Source organism: Sphaerodactylus townsendi, linkage group LG02 (genome assembly GCF_021028975.2).
Source record: "Sphaerodactylus townsendi isolate TG3544 linkage group LG02, MPM_Stown_v2.3, whole genome shotgun sequence".
In the NCBI taxonomy this organism is placed as follows: Eukaryota; Metazoa; Chordata; class Lepidosauria; order Squamata; family Sphaerodactylidae; genus Sphaerodactylus; species Sphaerodactylus townsendi.
In genome coordinates, this window is record NC_059426.1 from 86881141 (window position 1) to 86905169 (window position 24029).

Below are 24029 nucleotides of genomic sequence, written 5' to 3' on the forward strand. Positions count from 1 at the left end.
GTTTGTCAGTTTCAGCTTGTTGTTTAGCATAGTAGCTGCAACACCTGTATAAGTTCATGACACCTTGTTATTTTGTTTAAGTTTATAATATTGTTGTTGAGTATACTGATTTCTTTGACAGTCACACTTTAAGTGTTTGGATTACTTATTCTGTTTTATTTAAAGAGACAACAGTTTTTGTTTATGCATTGATATAATTGTTTATTTCTTTAAGGCTAATCAGTATTTTTACTGCTAGTCATTTCGTGCCATTAACTGCTGTTGGTTAATAGTACATAGAAAGTAAGAGATTGTCTAAAACTATTTTCAAATTGCACATATCTCTACATGTGCACATGTTTGAAAGCTGTAATTTAACACAGCTTCCTAGCACAAAGGTGCTGCATCACAAATAATGAATATTTATTTCAGACTATAATCTGTTCCACAGAAAAATGATAGTTCAGTCAGTTGAGGTTCAGTGGTTGAGAAAAATGTGTGCTTCCGCATTAGAATGTAGTCCTGAACTAATATGAGAATTATCATTCATTTTTACATGCTGCTTTTGTCAAAACCATTATTTTGTGCATTATTGAACATGGTACTTTGATACAAGAGCATTTATGTTGAAAGGTATTTTTACTTTCAGACTTTTAAATGGATGGGGGGTGCAAAGCTAGGTAGGCACTAGAACCCAGGCAGAACATTCTACAACAAAGAAGGTCCATCATGCTTTGTCTGTGGCAGAGGAATATACAATCTGTTATCACCTTTCTGTGGAATGGAATATAAAATCCAAAAGCTTCATGCAAGTTGATCTGCATGCACATGGGGGTTCTGACAATTTTGTGTTTCCTCTATACTCCAAACTGCTTTAGATGCTGTGTCAGATGGACTCTCAAACCCTCATTATGGCACATAAATTGTTTAAGCCAAAATATGATGGTCATCTGACAGAGGAGTGTGTCCCAGCTTTTTCTTTTGTACGCTTCAGTGAGTTTTGATATCCTCAACCAGACAAATAATTGAAGTGGTGTTTCAGTATTTGCTCAGGCCCACGGTGTATAGCTTAGGGAATGATCAGTTTTGTTTCCCAGAAAATCAATCCAGGAATGATGGTTCGCCCACTACTGGGTGGGATTATGTGCTTTCTAAAAGACTGGGTGTGCTGTTTGGAGGATATTTAAGGTTCAACATCATCTTCAGATGGTCGTCAGAAGTTGCCTGAGACATCATTTACTAACTGAAGATGGTTCACCAGCTTGTGTCATTTCCTGGAGAGAGTAAAGCTAGGCACAGGCAACATTCTGACATGGATTACTATAACATATTCTACATCACGATGCCCTTGAAGACTACCATATATACTCGCGTATAAGCCGAGTTTTTCAGCCCTGTTTAAAGGCTGAGAAAAGCCCCCTCGGCTTATATGGGAGTCATCATTTTCTGTTACTCACAAGGAGGCTGGGGGCGGGGAGGGGACAACCTCCCTGCCCCCTGGAAGCCTTGTTGCTGCACTCATCTGGTGAAGGGGGAACCCCGAGGCACCCTAGCTGACTGGGCTTTGTCAAACCGGGAGGCAGAGGGAGCCCCTTATTTGGGCAGTGACATCAGGGGGAGTCACTGCCCAAATAAGGAGCTCCCTCTGCCTGCCATCTGGGTTTGACAAAGCCCAGCTAGCCGGCAGGCAGAGGTAGCTCCTTATTTGGGCAGTGACTCCCCCTGATGTCATTGCCCTAATAAGGAGCTCCCTCTGCCTCCTGGCTTCCAACCCTCGGCTTATACCCAAGTCAATAAGTTTTCCCAGGTTTGGGCAGTAAAATTAGGTGCCTCGGCTTTTACACGGTTCAGCTTATACACAAGTATATACAGTATATGGAAATTTCAGTTGGTCTAAAACAGGGGTGTCAAACTCATGGCCCTCCAGATGTTCATGTACTACAATTCCCATCAGTCCTTCCCAACATGAGCATTGGCTATACTGGCAAGGGCTGATGGGAATTGTAATTCATGAACATCTGGTGGGCTGCAAGTTTGACACCTGTGGTCTAAAACATGGAACTAGAATCCATTCACATACCTACCAGAGTATTCATATTAAGCCAGTGACATACCATCTATTCCCTCGGCTTCTCAGTGTCATACTACTTAGTGTCGTACCATCTATTCTGGGGATCATCTCTTTCTGCGTTCAGTACAAGGAGCTGGTTGTAACCTTTACAGCCCTAAAATAGCTTAAGCCTTAGGGTCACAGTTTGTGAAGGACTGTCTCTACCCCGCAACCATCATGAGATCTGAGATTGGCCCAGGGAGCCCTCCTCTGAGAACCAACATGGCAGAGGTTCAACATGGACCCTGAGGAAGGTTTTTATAGCTACTACTCTTTAATTTTGAAATTCCTTGCTTCATAAGTTGTGAATATCTATTAAAGGTTTTTTGGATGGGTTTGAAGATGTGTCCTTTCCAGAGGGCTTTAAGTTAGATTGATAACAGGTGGTGTGATGGGCAGAATGGTACTGCTAAAAACTGGTTTTATTTTCTTGTACTGATTTTTACTGTATTTATACACAACTCCTTTATTGACTATTTTATTGATTTTCATTGTATTTTCTCATGGTGTAAACTGCCTCTGGAATGTTTTTAATTGAAGGACAGTCTACAAATAAACTAAACTACTATCAGAAAGTTCTAATTGATCCTTTCCCACCAAAAACTATATATAACATTTTAGAATTCATAACAAAAGTCATGGTATTTCCAAAGCTCAAAATAATTGAATCTGAAAAGTCCCTTTATTTTCTTAGCCTCCTGGGTATTTTCCTAAGGTTTACCTTTAGAGACTAGGTATTGGATGCAAATATGCGCAAGGAAGCTGCTGAAATGCTACAATTAAGAGCAGAAACCCCTGAAAAACATGTATTTTGATTTACAAGGGTATTTACAAGGGTAAATAAAATTTTTGAGCAAAAATAAGCAGTTGATAATTTAAAAAAAAGGTTTCTTGTCCCCCTTCTCTTAAAACTATATAACCTGATACCATTTGTAATAGTTTATAAAATGAATTTGCATGTAATGTCTAGTTTGTCTCTGACTATCACCATGTCAGTTTCATATTGTTTTACATTAATTATATTGTTTTACATTAAGATGCAGTAGTAGCAGAATAGTAGTAATGTGTGCGTTAAGAAAACAGTATTTGCAGAAACAAAGTCAGGCCAATTCAAATACTTGCCTGAGATCCAGTGTAAATTTCATAATGAAGAGAAATGTGCTTAGTGAGTATACTACACAAAGTTTTCACAAGGAAATTTGTAATTGAGAAACATGGAGCAGGCCTTGCCATGGGTGACACATGTTCAGTCTACTGCTGTTTGAATGACCATAACAGGTCAAAATAATTCCTGTGTAATCATGAAAGTTTATTAACTGGTTGTACTGCCATGACAGGCAGACACACACTCACAGAAGCAATAATTTCTTCTTTTCTTTTCAAATTCTCTGTTCTTAGGCTGAGGTCTTGAACAATAAAGCCATAACTTGTCAATAAGACCCATAGGATAGGGCGGTATACGAAATCAAATAATAAATAAATAAAAATAAATAAATATGTAAAAATACTTCCCTTCAACGCTTCTCTGCAGCAGCAAGATAAGTACATTGAGGGTCAGAATTTTCTAAGATGAACTGAGCCTTTGTTCAAAGTTGCTTCAGAAAACATGGACCATTTGTTAAAACTTGACATAATCCATTGTAGCCTCAAGTTGGGATACATAAAGGCATTGCAAAAAGATATGCACCAAGGAGTCTACTAACTGAAGAGGTCAGGGGCATAGCCAGTCTACTACTAAGGGATCCTTAGTAGAACACCGAGCACAACCATTGAAAAGCTAGCAATTGAATCTTGAGTGCATAAAGGCTCTACATAACTTTAAATTAACCAGAGAATCCAAATGGGAAAAAGATTACCCTTTGATAGAAGGCCCAGGGGAAGCAAAGAACATGTTCTCCAAGCATCAAAATGAGTGTATCTCTTCTCTCTAGCATAGATCAATTTGGCCACATGATTTTTGCACTGATCTAAAGAAAAAGAGAAATGATTCTCCAGCTTCAAATAACTTGTGTTCAAAAATCTGGAACCAGAGAGCCTTGTAAGAGTCTCTGAGGGTTAAGGTTACCTTTGGGGCCTCAACAAATAGATTGAACCAGAATGTAAAGGTACGGACCCAAGCACAAGCTTCTATTGAGTTAATACCAAACTCATAATGAAGGGCTGATAATTAAATGCACCTGAGGGCTGATAATTATCAGCACCTGAGGGCTGATAATTAAATGCACCCCCCCCCCCAACTGCTCAAAGGAACAAGGACTGCATTCTATTTATATAGTTGTCTACAGTACAAATCTAGACAGGAGCACCATACAAAAGTTGTGAAATTGCTATTGAGTTAAATATCTTAATATCTGCTGGAATATAATATGCCCCATTAGAAAGGAAGAATTGCAAAATGCTTTCATAGTAGTCATAGACTTCTAAGTGGCCAATTGTTTATAACATTAATTATTCATGTTTCTCTTTTGATCGAAGAAGCAGGAACAAACATGGTTTTAGTAATTCCTCATGCAAACAATAACTATGACCATTTCTGCACAGTAAGATTATACCTGTGTACCACTGGTTTTTTTAACCTGGGTCTATTTTATCCCGGGGGTGTCCGTTCACATGGCTGCCCATTTTTTAAGGAATCCAGTGAAGATGGGAAGAAAATAGTCCAGCTTGTTTTGCAAAAGCCCAGAACCTCTGTATTTGGAATCACATCTGAGCATGCCTGGTATCCTGCATTCTGATTGGCTGTTGTTTCTGAGTGGCTGCTTGAATGAACGTCAGGCAGGGAAATCAGGTGGCTGGGTGGGAAAAATAAACTGGTCCTGTTCCCAATTGGTGTTCGTACTGTAGCATGCTCTAGCAGGCTCACCCCATGATTTTTTTTAAAGAACCACCAATTTGGTGGTTTTTGAATACCCTAGAATGAGGGAAATATAGCAGGGAAACCCGCTTTAGGACCAAAAACCATGCAGAATTCTTGGCTGAACAGGGATATTTTTGTTGCTCAAGCCAGGATAGTTTGACTATGCAGAAATAACTATAAAACCTTTTCAGAGCCCAAACCTTTTCAGAGACCAAACCAGGTTCAGGAAAGTAAAACTGAGTCATCTGCATAAAATAAAAGAGGGACTGAAAGATCCAGTAATTTAGGCAAATGGGAAGTAGGTCAGTTCAAAAAAAGCTGGCAAATCAGAAAGATATACATTAAATAGGGATTTATGCAGTAATTTCATATTAACACAGTCACAAGCTTCTCAGTAGCCCTACCTATCAAAGATGCAGATTGCCAGCATATCACAAGGTTTACAGACATTCAAAGCTGCCTGTAATAAGGTTCCACTTCAAGATACCAGGCTGTTTATTAAATCTTTGCAAATAAATGCTTTGTTCATTTTGAAGGTATGTTAAATACCAAGTCTATGATAACATCTAATGAGCAACAGTGACTAGGACACATTTTTATTCATACATTTCTTTGTAGTGTTAAAGTTCTAGGAGATGTCTAGCTGGTTCACTCCAGTTCTTTGCATATTAATTTGAACTACAAAAATTATTATTATTATTATTATTATTATTATTATTATTATTATTATTATTATTATTATTATTATTATTATTTATTTAATTTGTATACCGCCCGATCCCCGAAGGGCTCCGGGCGGTGAACAACATTCACTAAAACATCAACAGGAGCGGTCGTACAAATATAAACACATAGGCTCCATCCCATAAAATAGCTTAAAACTCATAAAACAGCAAAAAACCCAATACATAATAAAAGGCGTCCGACCCCAATAAAAATTCACAGATGTGAATAAGTTAATAAATGAAGAAATGAAGTCAAACATACAAGGTCACCAATCTGCTTGATTGAAGCTGAAAGCATGCCATTGACAAGGGCTGTGAATATGTTTGGGCAGTTCTCTTTTGGTTTTGCTTGTTTGATGTGACTGAACAACAAATTTAAGACCTTAGCCATTCCTCATCTGTAGAGAACCAAATTAAGGCAATTAAATCAAGAAAGTATTGCCGAATTTAGAGACCATATTTGAGTGTGTACAGAAGATTGCAAGATAAATTTAAAAATGAATTGCATGGCTTTCATTTCTAACATGAAGGGAGGAAATTATTTTTTACAAACCAAGAGTAGACATATAAAGATTACAATATGAACAGTCATTCTTTTAATTTGTCAGGTTCACTGGGTTTTTTAAGCGCAGAAAGCCTGTTACATGATAAAGGTACATCCAATAAGAAGTAAGGGATCATGAACAAAAAATAATTACACATTAGATTTTTCACACTTATGTATCTAAAGTTCTGGCCAGATTCATTATTTCAAGAATATTGGGAACACTTCAGTATTACATGGCAAACAGATAATACATCACACTTAGAAGCTATTTCAGCACACCATATATTTATTTATTTATATTTTTTTATATATTAAATTTTTTAACCGCCCACCCCCGAAGGGCTCTGGGTGGTGTCCACCAGGCCAAATAATATTACACGCAGTGGCCAAAAACAACATTACATATCATGAAATAACTTAAATTAAGCTAAAAACAATTTACAAAGTTCATAAAACCTAGCAGCATCAGAGTAGTAAAACAGTACAACAAATTATAAAAGTAAAAGTATGGCGTCCAGTCCCAAGGCCAAGCGGGAGCAGCAGTGTGGTTTAGGTGTTATATTGGGCGTGCCAATGATGAAGTGGCACGCAACACAGGGACATCCCAGAGGGGGAGTCCGCGTCTGGCCTCACCCAAAGCCTGGTGGAACAAAACCGTTTTACAGGCCCTGCGGAATTCGCTAAGATCCTGCAGGGCCCACACATCTGATGGAAGGGTGTTCCACCAGGCAGGGGCCAGGGACGTAAAAGCCCTGGCCCAGGTAGAGGCCAGCCGCATCATGGAGGGGCCAGGGACCACCAGTAAATTGGCCTCTGCCGACCGCAGAGGCCTACCTGGGACATTTGGGGAGAGACGTTCACAAAGGCATGAGGGTCCCAAGCCACGAAGGGCCTTAAAGGTTAACACCAACACCTTGAAGATGACCCAGAATTCCACTGGGAGCTAGTGTAGGCGGCACAATATGGGGGTGATATGCTCTCGAAAAGAGCCACCCACCAAAAGCCGTGCCACCGCATTCTGGACCAGTTTCAATTTCCGGATCAGTCACAAGGGGAGGCCCGTGTAGAGCGAGTTACAATAGTCTAGCCTAGAGGTGACCGTTGCATGGATCACAGTGGCTAGGTCAGCCTGGGAGAGATAGGGGCTCAGTCGCCGGGCCTGGCAAAGATGGAAAAAAGCAGTCTGGGTAACATGGGCCACCTGGCTCTCCATAGAAAGAGAAGAGTCCAGGTGGACCCCCAGGCTGCAGGCCAGGGAGGTAGGGGTTAGAGCCACGCCTTCCAATACCGGCGGCTGAAATCCCCCATGCCCCCCACTGCGGCCCAGCCAGAGAATGCTCCATGTTTGGTAAAATGGCTTGCCTAGGCCTATCAGTGGTGTAAACAGAATCAAAACCACTAGTACTTCCAAATTTCATCAAAAAATCATCAGCCACATAGCATTCTATAGACTGCCAAATGTTTGGAAACAAGGAATTGCTCTTTTATAACAACTCAATCAATCTTTATTGATTTTTTGTTTGTTCTGAGCATTCCTAAATAAATTACATGCATGTTTCCTCTAGAGTAAAGATTTCAGAGAGTTAGAATGAAGTGCATATTTCTTTAAAAAAAATTGAAAGCAGCATTCTGGTCCTTTTCTTCCTTCTGTTTTGAAATTCTATTAAAGGGTTACTTCTCTAACATTCAAATAGGTTTTATATTGAGTTCAGCTACTCCTGTACGACCAAAATGATCACATCAACCACGCAGAGTTGCTTCTTTGCATTAATTCATTGAGTCTTACTGTAAATTTTCTGATTTCATCAAGAACAATTAAAAAATATGAACAAGAGCCAACAAAGTTTATGTCTCTAATTGTCCAATGTTTTAGCCTGCAACCAAAAATGTTTCCAGAAAATTTTAAACTCTAGGACTTGGGGAGGGCTGCCAAAAAAAAAGCCCACTCTTTTCAGATTTTACAGCTATGATAGTCCCCAAAAATGATTTAACAGACAACAAAGCCAGAAGCGTCTATGTCAGATAATGCGTCATCTTCAGTATTAGACACAAAAGCAATAATGAAAAATCCCACTCATGGCACAACCCCATGTGCATGGGTTAATAACCTTATAGCAAAGCAATATTCTTAAAATAGAATACAGATGGAAAAAAATCCAGCAACAGTGGCTCATATTTACATTCTTGATCAAATGACTTCCGGAAAGGTGCTGCTTAGCAAGAAGAAACTTGAAAGAAATGTGGAACACAATGAGATAATTTACAACAAAATGAAAGTTAACTTTAACAATAATTACAAAGGACAATTAGAAATACAGTAAAAAATTTTGAGGATTTTTTTAAATTTAAAAAAGGATTGTCTGGCTATGGCTTTGGTTAGTGATTTTTCTTACTAGTTGCTGGGAATTTGTTTTGATAATCATTTTTATATTTTTAAGTATGTATATCACAAGCCAGGGATCCACAAGGACTTGCACAGGCACCATTTCCCCTTTCCCTTCTCGGAAAGCCTCCACAGGCTTTCCTCCTTTTCAACTTCCTTCCACCTTTTTAGCTTTCCCTACTTCCATCTTCCAGGCAGCCTCTCCCTAGAAGAACTCTGGGGAGTTCCAGCAGCTGTCTGACTGACTGAACTCAGTTACACAGTGACAACTGCTGGGCCTGGCCTCATTATACAAAGGGAAACCTGAAACAACTTGCTAAAGCCAACTCACTTTCATCTCCTCACTAGGGATGCCTGCCTCCAGGTGGGACTTGGGGATCCCCAGAATTTCAGGTAATCTCCAGACTACAGAGATCAGGTCCACTGGAGAAAATGAATGTTTTGGAGGATGGACTCCATGGCATTGCATCCCACTGAGGTTCCTGCCTTTCCCCGACTCCATCCCCAAATATCTAAGAATTTCTCAGACACCCTTCCACATGCACACACTAGTTTCTAAGATTTAATCTTTGTATTTTATTTTGAGTATTACAAGAGAAGTTATTTTGTAAAGACTGTGAGTTCATGTTAGTAAGTGCCTTGCATTGTCAGTATTAAAATTCAATGTGTGAAGCCTTGAAATTTGTCCCTGTCCTTTCCTTCCCTCCCTCTTTTCCTTCCTGGTTCTGTGCTGTGTTTCCAATGCTGGGGGGGGGGGCAATTGGGGGTGCTGGATATAACACCATAAAATGTTTTCACAGCAGTAATAAAACATTTTGAAAGCATTTTGAAATTGTCAAAAAAGTTTATTTCCGCTGTGTGACATAGACCATTGCTGTGTTCAGATTTGTGAGTTGGGGCATGTTCTATAATTTGATGGTGACTTTGAGATGACCTGGTGCAAAAAATTATTGTTTGGTTGTGGTGTGGGAGGGCAGCCACTCATATGGGGGGGGGCAGATTTTGTCCCCGGGCTACATTTTCCCTAGATATGCCTCTGCTGAATGCTGATTCTCTTCTAAGTGCATGAGTTTCTCTAAATATCAATTTTGAGGAGAATCCCAGCAACAACACAGACAAGTAACACCCAGTGCTAATTATTGTTTTTTAAAAAAATTGCATTACTTACCGTTGAACTGGGAAAGCTAGAAAGGCCATGCCTATCTCAGCTTGTTTACATATGTATCCGAAGACAAAAATCTAAAAGGGAGGAAAAATAATTTAGATAATATAGATTGCTTTCTACACTTCAGATCATTGTGTTTTCTCAAAGCTTAAGATACAGATTTGATCCTCAGTGAACTGGTTTGCACAACATTTTGCCCTTGATGAAGTGAGAAGCTGTCTCTTTAGGACAAGCTCATAAGAACTGCTTTGAATTACTTTAAAATGTGTTTCAGTTGTTCAGTTGACAGACTTAAAGCCTTCTTCAATGCGAGGCTGGGCCCGAATCACAAGACGAGGGCCCAGCATGTGATGAGGGAAGGATGTGGCGCAACTTTAAAAGGCAGCGCGGGAAAATTAGAAACAAATCTTTTCTCATAAATGGTATTTTTATTCAGAAAACATAACTATCTGATATTTATCACACTTCCAACTTTTTTCCTTGTTATAACAAGAGAGAAAGGGGAAGTTTTAAAAAAAATCTTGAACCACTATCCAGCAGTTTGTTCCAGAAATGGGAACTGCAGTATAAGTATAGACCTTCTTCACTCCAAGCACATTCATTTAAAACAAGTTTGTGAACATATTCACCCTGCTTGCAGATTCTCCAAAGAGGCCCAAAATCTGCATATTCTTAAGACCAATTAGTGTCCTACTGTGGCTGGAACTATACCCTCACAAAAACATATGTCCCTGGACAAGGAACCTTCCCTGCACATAAATGTGACATGTGAAATTCTTTCCCTGATCCAGTCACTGGGTTGGATCCAGATAAATTTTTCCAATGGCTGAAAGGAACTTTTCTGCCACCCTCTTCCATTGCAGCCCACTCGTCTCCTCAAAATACTGCTCCAGGGGAAGAGGGTACCCTGAGGGGGTTTCAGTAGAACGAGGGAATCCCTTGAAAATGCAGATTTAGTCTGGATCACATGCACTGAGATGACATACACAGAGACCCTAGTCAGCAAACAAGCAATCAGTTTAACCAAATTATTAGAAGAAAAACACAGTGAATTTACAGTACAGTCCTAAATGGCATCAATGGGTAACAGTTAGTTCCTCCTATTTCATTCTCCTTGCCAAAAAAAGCATGAATGCCATTTGTTTCTGGAAGGATACATGTGTGCAGTAATGTTTGCCATTTGCATTGCCCTTCAGATTGGAATCAGAGCTTCCAAACCAGGGAATAAATATGCTATTTCTTAAAAACAGGACAGTAATATCTACAACTGCATCAATATGCTGAGTTGTACAATTTTATTTTTCATACTTTCCAATCTCTGCCTTCAGGACTTGTGAATGGGAGTCTGGTTTTATTTATTTTATTCTTGTTATTAATTTCAAAAGGGACTGTGTGGTTATTGACTTGTTTTGTATAGTCTTATTTTATTATTGTTTCTTTCTGGAGGTGGTGTTCGACCTAGTCGATCATGACATCCTGGCTCACCACCTCACCAATGTTGGCATTCATGGGACAGTCTTAAAGTGTTTGTGCTCATTTCTCCAGGGACAGAGGGTAGCAGTCAGAGTGCCATCCTCTGCTACTCATTGGTATATGAGTTTCCTCAAGGGACAATCCTCTCCGATGTTGTTAATCCAGAGTTTGGGGCTTAGGTGTCTTCAATATGAGTTGAAATCCAGACATTCCTGCTGATGAACAGTCATCCAGAAACGGCCCCAGATGTTTTGGCCACTTGTCTGGTGGCTGTGGGAAAATGGGTAAAACAGAGCTAGTTTAAACTAAATCCATCTAGGTCCTGAAGCTGGGTCAGCAGGGATCAGGTGGAGTATGCCAATTAGCACCTGCGCCAGTTATCAAGAGTCTTGGGGTGATATTTGATGCTTCCTTAACCTTGGGGGCTCAAGACGGCCATGTAGCCTGCCAGGCTTTTTACCATCTCCACCAGGCGAGGGTACTGATGTCCTACTATCCCAGCCTGATCTGGCTACAGTGATCTATGCAATAGTCACCTCCAAACTATACTACTTCAACTTGCTTTATGCAGGTCTGCCATTGGCTTTGGAAGTTCCCAACTCATACAAAATGTGGCAGCTGGATCTTTATGGAGATCCTGGGTGCATGCATAAATACAACTTGTGTTTCACCAGTTGCATTGGCTGTGAGTGAATACTGAATCTGATTCAAGGTTTTGGTGCTTACCTTTAAAGCCCTAAACAGTCTGAGCCTGAGGTCATTGTATCTATGGAACCACCTATCCCCGCATGTCCTCTGATGGTTTCTGTGTTCAGTCAGCCATAACTTACTGGTGGTCCCTGGCCCAAAAGAAATCCAGCTGACTTCAACCAGAGTCAAGGCTTCTTCAGCCTTGGCCCCTGCCTGGTAAAACATTCTGTATAATTAGACTGAGCTGTTCCACCAGGCAGCTATGGAGATACCATCTAAGTGGCTTCCCACTTAAGTGAGGGCTTACTTGAAAACATGCACACATGTATAGATCTCACTCCCTAGCAATCCTCCAACCAGGAATTGTTCCCCTTAAAATTCCCTGAAAAGGTGCAGGGGAAGTCCTGGAAACAACAGCACAGCACCATCATTTTGTGCTCTGCTTCCTCCCATGTGGCCAAGCACTTTTTCCGCAGTTTAGCTCACAACCTCCAATTAAGAGTGTGCCCACTGCAAAACTATAGGCAATGGCAGTAGCCCAGCTATGCCAAACTCTGACACCAGCTTTGCTTACCACTAGAGAAATGTTTCTAAAATAGCTAACAGGCATTTAAGTATGTCACTAGTAATTACCCTCAAGTGGCAGATTGAATCAGTAACAATACCTTGCTTTTAAGTGCAAGGAACCAAGAAAGAAAATCTTTTGGTGTATTTTAGCATTTTATTGGATATTCAATAATTACTATTAGCTGCTAACACAGGTAGTCATAAGGAAATGCTGCAGTATGATACTTTCCTGCTTAGATATTGATTCCGCAGCTTGCTTTCTAATGACTTTTCTTTTAAGAGATTCACACACTATCTCTCAATATCATGATGCCTTGGATTAAGGGTAGCTTTTCCAAATAATAAGCTAGTTTTAAATAGGCTCTGTTCTTAAGCCCATATTTTCTTTGTTACTGCAAATATTCTGGTATATTTAATACTTTAATAATGCTCTCATCAGCTTCTACACAAGTGGTCAAAAATAAACAAATATTTACTGTTAGATCAAATAGTTTACATTAAAATTTTAGACAGGTTTGCAAAATTCACCAGAAATTTCACTCGGAAGAAATGTTTAAATAATTTTAAAAAAATTGTTGGGGAAAAAAATCTTACTGACATTTTTGATCTTCTGTAACTTAATTGTATTACTGTAGATCAAGGAATCCTAAATAAATTTATGACAGTTAAAACAATAATTGTAAATCTCTTACAATACATCATATTTTCCCAAAAAACAGAAGTAATATTGTTATTTCTCATTTCACCTTTGGAGGCCCTCATGATTCTCCCAATTCCTACAGTTCTTTTATACAAAAACAGCTTTTATACAAAAACAGCTTTGACTTCAGTGAAAAAGGTCCCAGTCTGCTCCAGCAATGTATAAACTAAGTTTTACCAAGCTTTAGATATGACAACAACAGTAATAATAATCCCGACTTGTGCCCTCCAAATTGAACCGCCTCCTGAACAATGAGGATCCCAGGCAGTTGAAAATGGTGGCCAAGTTCCTGCTCGATATTGTGAAATAAGTTTCTGGCTCTCCTTTTATTTACTTATTTTCTTGAAGTTTGTACTGTATGAACTATGAGCAGTTGTTTTACCCCGTTAAACTCTGGATCATACTACTGCACAGTTTTATCTGTATTTTCTCTTGATGCCTAATAAAGGTCTTTGAAGAATAATAATAATCAGTAAACTAGAATAACTCTTGTTTAGGATTGCATTGTAATATGACTGGATTGCCCAATTTTAAACAGTCAGCTACCCCCATCCTTTAGGTTGATTAGTGCAATCGCTGTCTAGATTTTTTATTTTCCTTTGGGGGGGATATTTGAGGGAACTTTCTTGATGAGCACAGAATGATCACACAGGCTGTGATGGATTCATTTTATCATCATGCATCTGATTTATACTCGATCATACAAGACTGTGTAAAAATTCTTCATAAAAATCCTTGTAGTGACTTGATAAACTGGAACCTGAAACCAGTATGGAGACCACACTTGGCCTTGTCCATTCTACAACACTGAGTTACCAGGGTTCTTGTAAAGCTTTTTTAAAAAGTCATTGCACAAATCTGTGCAGAGAGTCTCAAAGTGAATTAAAATAAAGTCTCCCACTGTACAATTTGTTTCTTGTTTTTTGCACAGTTAAATGGGACCATTTAAGGGCATCCAACTAAGATAATAGGCAGTAGATTCAGGACAATACTTCTTTATATAGCAATGGAGTGATGGCCATAAGCACAGAAAACTGTGAAAGGAGATTACCGTATATACTCGCGTATAAGCCAAGTTTTTCAGCCCTGTTTTAAGGCTGAAAAATGCCTCCTCGGCTTATACACACGAGTCCTGTTTACCAGCCTGCTCTTCAGGCCCCTGCCGAGGCTGGGAGCAGGTGGCCAAGAGGACCTCCCTGCGGCTGCACAAGCCGCTTGTTGCTCCCTCCACCTCCCCGCTGGGTTTGAGGAAGCCCACGCAGTGGGGAGGTGGAGGGAGCTCCTTATTTAGGCAATGACATCAGGGAGAGTCACAGCCCAAATAAGGAGCTCCCTCCACCTCAGGGCAGGCTGGGCTTCCTCAAACCCAGCTGGGAGGTGGAGGGAGCTCCTTATTTGGGCAGTGACTCCCCCTAATGTCATTGCCCAAATAAGGAGCTCCCTCCACCTCCTGGTTGCCTGGGTTTCCTCAAACCCAGTGGGGAGGTGGAGGGAGCTCCTTATTTGGGCAATGACATCAGGGGGAGTCATTGCCCAAATAAGGAACTCCCTCTGCCTTCCGGCTTCCCACCTTCAGCTTATAGGCGAGTCAATACGTTTCCCCAGGTTTTGCTAGTAAAAATTAGGTGCCTCGGCTTATACACAAGTTGGCTTATACACGAGTTTATACGGTAAGCAGTTTCATGGAGGATAGGTCTATCAGTGGCTACTAGACATGGTGGCTAATGGAAATCTGATGACTGAAGGGAAACTTCCACATCCATGGGCAATAACCCTCTGAACCTCAGTGCCAGGAAGCAACATCAGGAGATGGTCTTAGCCTTTATTCCCTTATGTTGGGCCTAAGAGAAACGGGTTGGCTACTGCATAGAACAGAATGCTGAACTAGATGGACCACTGGTCTGATCCAGCAGGGCTCTTCTTATGTCCTTGTGTTCATTTCCTAAATAGATAAGCTAATTTAAAAATCTGTATTAATACCTTCTTTAAAATCTAATTATTAATTTAGTTTGTTCACATCTTTTTCTAATGGCCTGAGAAATCCTAGTTCTGTTCAGGAACACAGCTTGCATATATTGGCAGTATCCCAAAGCATTGCTTGGTAAACAATGGTGGCATTTTACCTTATTTGCAAGCTGACGCTAGTATTTCTCATTTCAGAGTTTATTAAACCAGATTACTGTTCTTGACATTAACCTGAAAATCTCAAAAGCTAGCTTTAGCTGAAATGAAGATATCCATGGTCTTGAAAACCGTAATACCAAAACAAAGAAAAAGGTCTTGGAGCAATTATCTTTTAGAAACGAGTAAACAGGATGTTTGTAATCAACAGTGATTCTCCAAAGTCTTTGCTTTTGTTTTCCCATGCTCTTTACCCTCAGTGTTAATAGGAAGTGATAAAAGGAAGTAATAAAAGATAAGCCCAAAGTCTCTATCTGTACATTAGCAAGAAAAGAAAATCACCTATCTTCTCTAGCTATTAATACAAGTGCTGAATATAGAAGAACTCCATCCAGGGGCCCAGATTTAATGGAATGTTTAGATCAGTTGTTTTTTTCTGGAAGCCTAGGTCAAATACTAAGAGCATCACAATTTCAATTCACTATTCTGCTTTCTAGGAAGTGAAAATGGTGTATAGGTTCAGCAACAGATCATATTTAAGGCAACCTACAATTTATTTGGGAAAATCATGTGGGCCTTCAAAGGTGAAATGAGAAATAATAATATTCTGTTTTGGGGGAGAATATAATGTATTAGCAGCTAGTATGAAAAACCAATTTAGAATCTTATTTCCACATTCTTTATTTTTTACTTGAAATTCACATAGCAAGTAGCCAAAGCCAACTTGTAACTGATTGAGATTCAGTTGTGGGATAGTAGTCAAGAGTGTCAGACTAGTGTCAGACTAGTAATGTTAAACCTACATTACAGGTAAAAATTATAATTTTAAAAATACTCACCATAACTTTAAAGATAGCCCAAAGGCAGAACCTGTCTGATAGCAACCCAGCTATATTAATATATGGAGCCAGTATGGCTCTGTGTAGCCAGGGCTTTCTGGAGCACTTGCACTCGTGCTCAGCCTGGCAGGGGTGTGTGGCCATGTTGGGCCATTCTGTGCCCTCCTCCACCTGGTGATGCCTATGAGGCAAAGCCTCCCCTCTCTTGCTGTGGGGGTCTTTCAAAGATTCCTCTCTCTGCCATGGTGGGAAAAGAGGGAGCTGTCAGATCTACCAAAGCCTTGACTCGTGTATAAGCCAAGGGGGGCTTTTTCAGTACAAAAAAATGTACTGAAAAACCTGGCTTATACACGAGTATATACGGTACATAAAGCTATCATGTTACTTTAGACTCAGGAATTATTTTATTTAGCTGTTGTCAGTTTTCTGGGCTGTGTGGCTTTGGTCTAGCAGTTCTTGCTTCTAACATTTCAACTGCATCTTTGACTGGCATCATCAAAGTCATGGTGAGATGTGTTTCGCTCTGTGGCATGTTTTGGCATGATTGTGTGGTGAGGTATATGTTTTTTCCATCTCACAGGGGATGAGGCTCTTTTGCATGTGTCTGGCTGGAGTTAAATTTATTTTATTTATTGAGAAATTTGGAGGGAGAGTTTAAATAAATGTTTTTTAAAAAACTGTGTATTGATTTATTTATTGAGAAAATTTACAAGTAGCCTCCCAAGAGGCCCACTTTAGGCAGCTCACATGATAAAACTATACAATACTATTAAAACAAAGCCATTAAAAATGAGATATAAAAACCAGTCGGGGATAAAAATAGTACATAGAGTGGTCCCAAAATGATAGTAATAAAAGAGCTCATAAATTAAAAGCAGGCTCCCCTTCTCTTCCTTGATTCTCTGCTCCTTGAATCTCCATTGCATCTACTCCTACACTTTTCCAGACGCCAAGCCCTGAATTTAAGGTTGTATGCCCATTCCCTAAAACTCCTCAATGCCCTCCCTTCTCTCTTTTATAAAGTATGTCCTCTTGTTGGTGTGGACAATTGCTTAGATAATCAGTTATCAGGTACTTAGTGTGATTTTCGTTTTATTTTGTAAACAATACACTTGATTGTGTTTATAATCATTCTCATACTCATTTTTCATAATTTATTCTGGGGTACTTCTACAGAGATCCATCCTGGTATACAGAGGCTGTAAGGTCTTTAAAACTGACTTCCCTTTTGTGTGTTCAGTTTGAGTAACAGGGAAAGAAATCTTTGCTGAGAGTCTTCCCCCGCCCCTTTCTGTGGCAGATATAAAGTCTGGATATGGCCAAGAATCTTTGGTTCACGTCAGATTAGCAGTATGGGCCTTTGGATAAGCCAGCTGCTGAACCCAAGACCAACCTTTTATGTTGTTTTTCCTGCTTTGGGTACATCAAGGAGAAAAGAGAGGTACAAATATTCAAATTACAAACATGCAATATAATATAAACAATTACAACTGTGTAAAAAGAAATGTTTTGACCTGAGACCAAAAAGAAAGTAATATAGGGACAAGACAAACTACAAGGCAGGGAAAGCATATGCCATTGGAGTTTCATCTGTAGTCAACACCCACATCAGCAGATAAGGCCTCGTGAAAAGGACCTTAATGGGTGGGTTGAACAATACAGGAAAGGCAGTTCTTCAGATATTCCATCTGCAAGCATTTAGGCACTTGCTGAATTGTGCTTGGAAAGAGATGGGCAGCAAGTGCAGATCTTCAGCACAAGGAAAACACAATCCTTGTATCCAGCCACCAACAATAGCCTGGCTGTGTTTTGGACCAACTAAATTTCTGGAGAGTTTTCAAAGGCAGCTCTGTGTTGATCACATTATGGATCAGTGTGGCCACATCACATTTTTAAAGGATTGTCTGTAGCTAGCACATCAGCTGAAGCTACAAAAGGTGTTATGTGCCACATAGGAGATTTGAATCTTTAAACTTTAAACCAGCAGTGCTACAAAGCTGCTTCTTCAAGAACAGACTGCAGATATCTGGAATAAAGCTTGCAGTTTATATTAAACTTCAGCCTGTTTCTTCCCCTGAAAAATGATGGTTAATCTAGTGTTTTATTTTTATATTTTAACATTAGGGTTAGATCAATTGGAGAGGGAAGGCAGCATAGTATAGCCCAATCTAGACAGATCTTGGAAGCTAATGGAAGGGAGACCTCCAAGGAAGACTCTCCAGAGAAAGAAGGGGCAAACTATCTCTACACTTGCCTTCAAGGACATAGGTAAGGGGAGTTCTGGGGAAATTTGAACGGTGTCTGCTGTCAGGGGTTTAAACCCCCATTACATGTTCAAAGTTCTGCCCCCAGTTTGTGTTTTTGTATTTTTAAGTGGGTTTTTTTCAGTTGTTGGCCTGCAGGGGGCGCAGTTTTTAGGCTAGCAAAGCACCAACATTTTAGGACTGTTTTGGGAGACTCTCCTGATGATACCACCCAGGTTTGGTGAGGTTTGGTTCATGGGTCCAAAGTTATGGACTCCCAAAGGAGGTGCCCCCATCCCCCATTGTTTCCACTGGGAGCTATAAAAGATGGGGGCTACACCTTTGAGGATCCATAACTTTGGACCCCCTGAACCAAACCTCACCAAACCTGGGTGGTATCATCAGGAGAGTCTCCTAAAGATACCCTGAAAATTTGGTGCTGCTAGCTTAACAATTGCGCCCCTGACAGCAGACACCGTTCAAATTTCCCCAGAATCTCCTTTTAAATCCACCCCCTTCAGCATGGATTTAAAGGGAAAATCTGAGGTCCCCAGTTTAAACATTGAAAGTGACGCTGTTTCAGGGTAGGGGATAATCCACCCCCAAACAGCATCACTTTCAATGTTGTTTTAACTGAGGACCCCAGATTCTCCCTTTTAGGTGGATTTAAAAGGAGAATCTGGGCTCCCTAGTTTAAACACCATTGAAAATGATGCTGTTTGGGGGTGGATTCCAGCATCACAGCGACCGCCCATTGGGGAGCCAGGTGCAAAACTCAGATTTTGCACAGGGCTCCATTTTCCCTAACTACGCCTCTGTCCTGAGGGGAGGGTAGAAGAGACTGCGAGCTGCTGGCACTGAGCCCAGCCGGTGAGGGGGCGGGGCAGGGCTGTAGGGCAGGGGAGTCTGCCATCCCTGACCTTGGAGAGCTACTTTTATAAGCCCTGAGGCCGGGGGCAGGGCTTGGGGAGGCATGGCCACACCCCCAGGGGTGGGTGTGGACATGGCCCCACCCCCCAAATCCACTTTCTTGCCTTGAAAACCCTTCACATAATCTCCCGCACCTTGACAGCACTTTACACACACACAACCAGATCAATTGTTAGTATTTTTATCTAATGAAATCACATAGAATTGTATGGATTCCAAAGAGCAGGAGGATGTAACGGCTTGCTAGGAAAGCAAATTGAGTCTTTTCTGCAGTGATAAATCTGAATCAATTGAAATGTTCAGCCACCTAACTGTCCATTAAGACAGCATAAATGGAAAGAATCCTCCCTTCAATTAAAATGTCCAAAGAATTTAGGAAAATAGTAAGTATTACTCATGGTAGAACTTCAGGATAGAAGGTTTTGTTTCATGACTCATCCAGTCAATGCAAGAACAGTTCAAAAGCAGAATCTCAAGAGCTTTAAAGTATAAGTTAAATTCATTGGAGGGCTGGGCTTTTAAACTGAATGATTCCCCTAAGTAACAGGTGACACTAATAAACACCAGTCTTTGGCACTCCTCAGTTCCTTGCAAATGCTTTGGTCCTATTCTTGCAAAAATGGTCTTCTCCACATGCATGTTGCCTTTCTGGATGGGATCCAAGTATGCAACATTGTAGGAAAGGACACCTACACCTACTCTTCAGGGGTGTTAGTGATGCTTCTTTGATCAATTTATGCTGCCAAAGAGATATCACAGTATGATACACCTACTTGAAAGGCTGGAAAACAGATTCTTGGCAATCCTTTCCTTTTTCCCATCCATCTTTGAATATCTCCCAACAATGGAATCCTGGACATTGCAGAAGACTACATTTATGTTAACTGACCACCACCACCTCAAATCCCATCAACTGCATTCCCGCATGACTAACAATTGCAATTTGCAATGTCTAACAATTCCAAGGATATAGTTCTGTGGGAGGTTGCATTCTACTCCATGCTAGTATCAGCAGCTCCAGTCCAGCTACCTTCTGGTGTAGTAATCCATACAGCTCTAATCCATATTTATATTACTTATGAGCCTGGTGTAAGAGGAAGTTTCTTTGAAGCTATGCAGATTATTCTCTGGAGATCAAATGTAAATTTAGTCAAAGTATAAGTATAAATAAAGAGAAGCAGAATTACATTGTTATATACAACATTAGAACTGTAGTGCTGCAAAGGACAGTAGGCTAATCTCCTGATTGCAGTCACAGTCTTTCATTCTGTCCAGCAGAATGAGTGACTGAAGTTGAGTAACAAAAGTTTCATTGGAATCAGATAACCAGTGAACGATCCAAAAGTTGTGTTCCAGTCGAGGTGGGCACAGACATATAGTATAAAATGCATCTTGACACTTATTGACTTGAAGTTTAAAGGACAAATGGAGCCAGGTCTTACGGTTGCTAACCCCAACTGGGGTCTGGAGATCTTCTGGAATTATGACTGATCTCCAGATGACAAAGATCAGCTCCTCTAGAGAAAATTGCTGCTTTGGAGGGTGGAGTCTACAGATTATAGCCCACTGAGTTCCTTCCCCAAATCCTTCTCTGCCCACTCTCTCCAGGAATTTCTCGATCTGGATTTGGCAACCTTACCTTTCTATAGATGCAACAGAGAGGGTCTATCCATTCAGACAGGTTGCTGGATCTGTTTTCGGAAATACCTGGGAATTTGGGGGGTAGAGAAGGATGAAGTTGAAGGAGGGGAGATATTTCAGTGAGGTATAATGCCATAAAGTCCACTTTCCAAAACAGCGATTTTCTCCAGGTGAAGTTATTTCTGGAGTTGTAATGGGAGATCTTCAGCTAACACTCAGAGGTTGGCAACCTTAGGATAGTCCCTTTTATTTTGCTGCATGTAGCCTAGATCTTAGTTCATGTCATCCCTACGATGAGCCTTCATTAAGTGTATATAGATGCCTATCAGTAAAACTAGGAATTTTGAAATTGCAAGGAGAATGCGAGCAGGAACAACACGCTCAGTATTCTCCTTTCCCTCTTCTAATTTGATTTGAGATGATACAGGGCTATTACATGTGCTTATGGAAGACACAGGACTGAACTCTTCTCATACAGGACAGATTGATAAAGACATGACTATTTCCATCTGTAGTTCTCAGGTCTTCCTTTGTCATATCCCTTCTGCCAGTAGTTCTACAAGAAGCCTATAGGAAGACCTTCAATCAATTTTAGCAGGAATTGCATTGCGACAGAGTATTCCATTTTGTATTCCCCTTTAATGGACCAATCCACCTTTAGAAGAAGCAAATGGAAAGTTTTAACAAAAACACTCTAAGCAGAACTTTCAAGCTGAATTTTCATTGGTGCCTACCTGTAGCTACAATTTTGATAAGTAAGTGAATTGGATAGTGCCTAGCTAATACAAGGCAGCTTTTCTGTCACATACAAATGAAGGCAGAAATTGGGTAATTAGCAAGGTTACATGTCCAGGCTATTTTATTACCTGCTCATCTCTACTTTTCCCCCAAGAGAATTTAGCCAATATTAGTCAGCATAGCATTGCTTGTAAGCATTCAGGAGCAGGGTAGATAATTAAATGAGGAGGATCCAAAACACAGCTACACCTATAAATTGTATTATTATATTCAATGAAAACAAAGGCTTGACAAAATACACCATATTTTATGTGAATTCTTGATTCTTTTTTCCCCTGCAGGCTGAATATGTAATTTACAAGAAAGGGGACTTGAAACCTTAAGTGCTCATAGGCTTTATGCAGCTCGCTGTATTGATGGTACCATTAAGATTATTCCATTTTAGACCCTCGAACACATTAAAGCCATGACTTACTCACATCCATTTGGCTAATGATACCCTGCTCCTCTGAAAGTAAATGACAGCTATTTACAGTAAATTATTCAATTAGATAGAGAGGGAGAAGTGCTGTGTTCATTTTATATTGTTTGACATGGCAAAAATAGAAGTGTGCAAGTATGCAGGTGGGGCATTTTAATCTTACAGAATCAATTGTTTAATCTACAGCAGGAGAGTAAATAAATACACTCCCACATGTCATAGTCAGCATCTAATTATCATAGCAATTGCTGAGTAAGATGCTGAAGTGTAATACTTTGTTTCATTTGTAATCTCATTGTAACTGCATGGTTCAATATGCAAAACTTAATAAAAAGGGCTTGGAGCAGACTGCCAAAGGGATAAATTATAAATACATTTTAAAATACTAAACACATTTCAAATGAAGAGACTTGTGTGCTACAGAAAAATTAACACTTTTCTTTTGCTTATGAAGGCTTGGTGTGTGGCATCCAACAAGTTTACATAAACACTAGGGCAAAAGAAGTGTGATAGGCCGTTTCTACCAACTCAGAGGATCCACACAACCTCTTATGATTTTGGGGAACCAGTTTTATTTCAAACTATAAATTTTTCCTTAGTTGCAAGATCTTATTAGGGTAGCAAAGTGTAAAGACTTTGAGTTTACTGCCATGATGTAGTTTTGTGGCAAGCAAGTAAAACACAGAGAGCATTGCAACAGGAGTTATTTGACCTTGCAAGAGCAGATAGCAGAGAGGACAACCAGAACCATTTCCTGCGGGAGAGAGGCCCATCTGGGTGTAAAGGTCCTACTCAGTAGTAGGCCCATGGCAGCAGGAACTGGGCACCCAAATGAAGAATAAAAAGGGCTCAGATCAAGGAGGTAGGGGGAAAGAACATGGCTGGGAACAAGAAGTGAGAATAGCCAGACTAGTTTGAGCTGTTTACCCAGGACTCTCCTGGACTAGTAAGGTGATATTCCTGATCAAGAGGCCACAACCACCAATAGACCAGGCCTGGATGGCCTAGCTACTACCCTTATTAACATGGTCAGAAGATATGGTGACTGGAAATAGGTGCTAGCAAGACTAGGTAAAAGACCTCAGTAGGGGAAGCAGACCTAAGAACCTGGGTAAAGGCAGGTGATAGTAATATGTGACAAAGCCGCCAGATTGCAGGCTGCCTGTTAACTTTGGAAATTGAACTAATTAGTAAGAAGGGAAAGATTGGCATGTCTTGAGTGTTGACTCATCTTGGATGACATGGATACATTATGGTACATCCCTGGGCAGGATGGAAACCCTGGCCATGTTGGAGAACATCTGGCCAGTCTCCAAACTTCCATTCTTGGGTAAGGTCTAGAGTGGGTGGCTGTTTATCCACTCTAAGTGTTTATTTTCTGCACCTATTTCAATATGGCTTCAGGCCAGGTTTTGGGACAGAGACAGCTTTGGTCACCTTGGCTGATGGCCTCTACTGAAAACTAGATGGGGGAATGTGTCCCTGCCAGTTCTACTGAATATCTCAGTGGCCTATGAAATTTTCAACCATAGTATTCTACTGAGTTGTCTCTTGGCTTGGTGCTTAAAGTTCTGGAGGAATTAGGGGATTCTTGCTTTGCCTAATTGCTGGTGACCTGTGGGGTTCTGCAGAAATAAATATAATAGGGGCATCAGATCCCCAAACATAAAGCACATAAAGAGTACACTGCTTTAAAAAACCGTATGAAGCAAATGGAATAAATACTGGGGGAAAACTGCCAGGCAATTTCTCTACTACATAAACCTGCACAGAATTTTTAATTTCAGCAAAATTACCTTTACCCCATAAGGATAGTGACCTTATTAAAAAACCAAACTTT

The 24029-nt window shown here is 40.3% G+C and overlaps 1 protein-coding gene across 1 annotated transcript in view; it reads right to left on the reverse strand.

Moving 5' to 3' along the window:
- INSC (INSC spindle orientation adaptor protein) overlaps positions 1-24029 on the reverse strand; it is a 202494-nt gene that overhangs the window by 135699 nt on the left and 42766 nt on the right. The window contains exon 3 of the mRNA XM_048486732.1: positions 9770-9840. Coding sequence (XP_048342689.1) covers positions 9770-9798 — 29 coding nt within the window. The 5' untranslated portion in view covers positions 9799-9840. The remainder of the gene's footprint in view (positions 1-9769; positions 9841-24029) is intronic.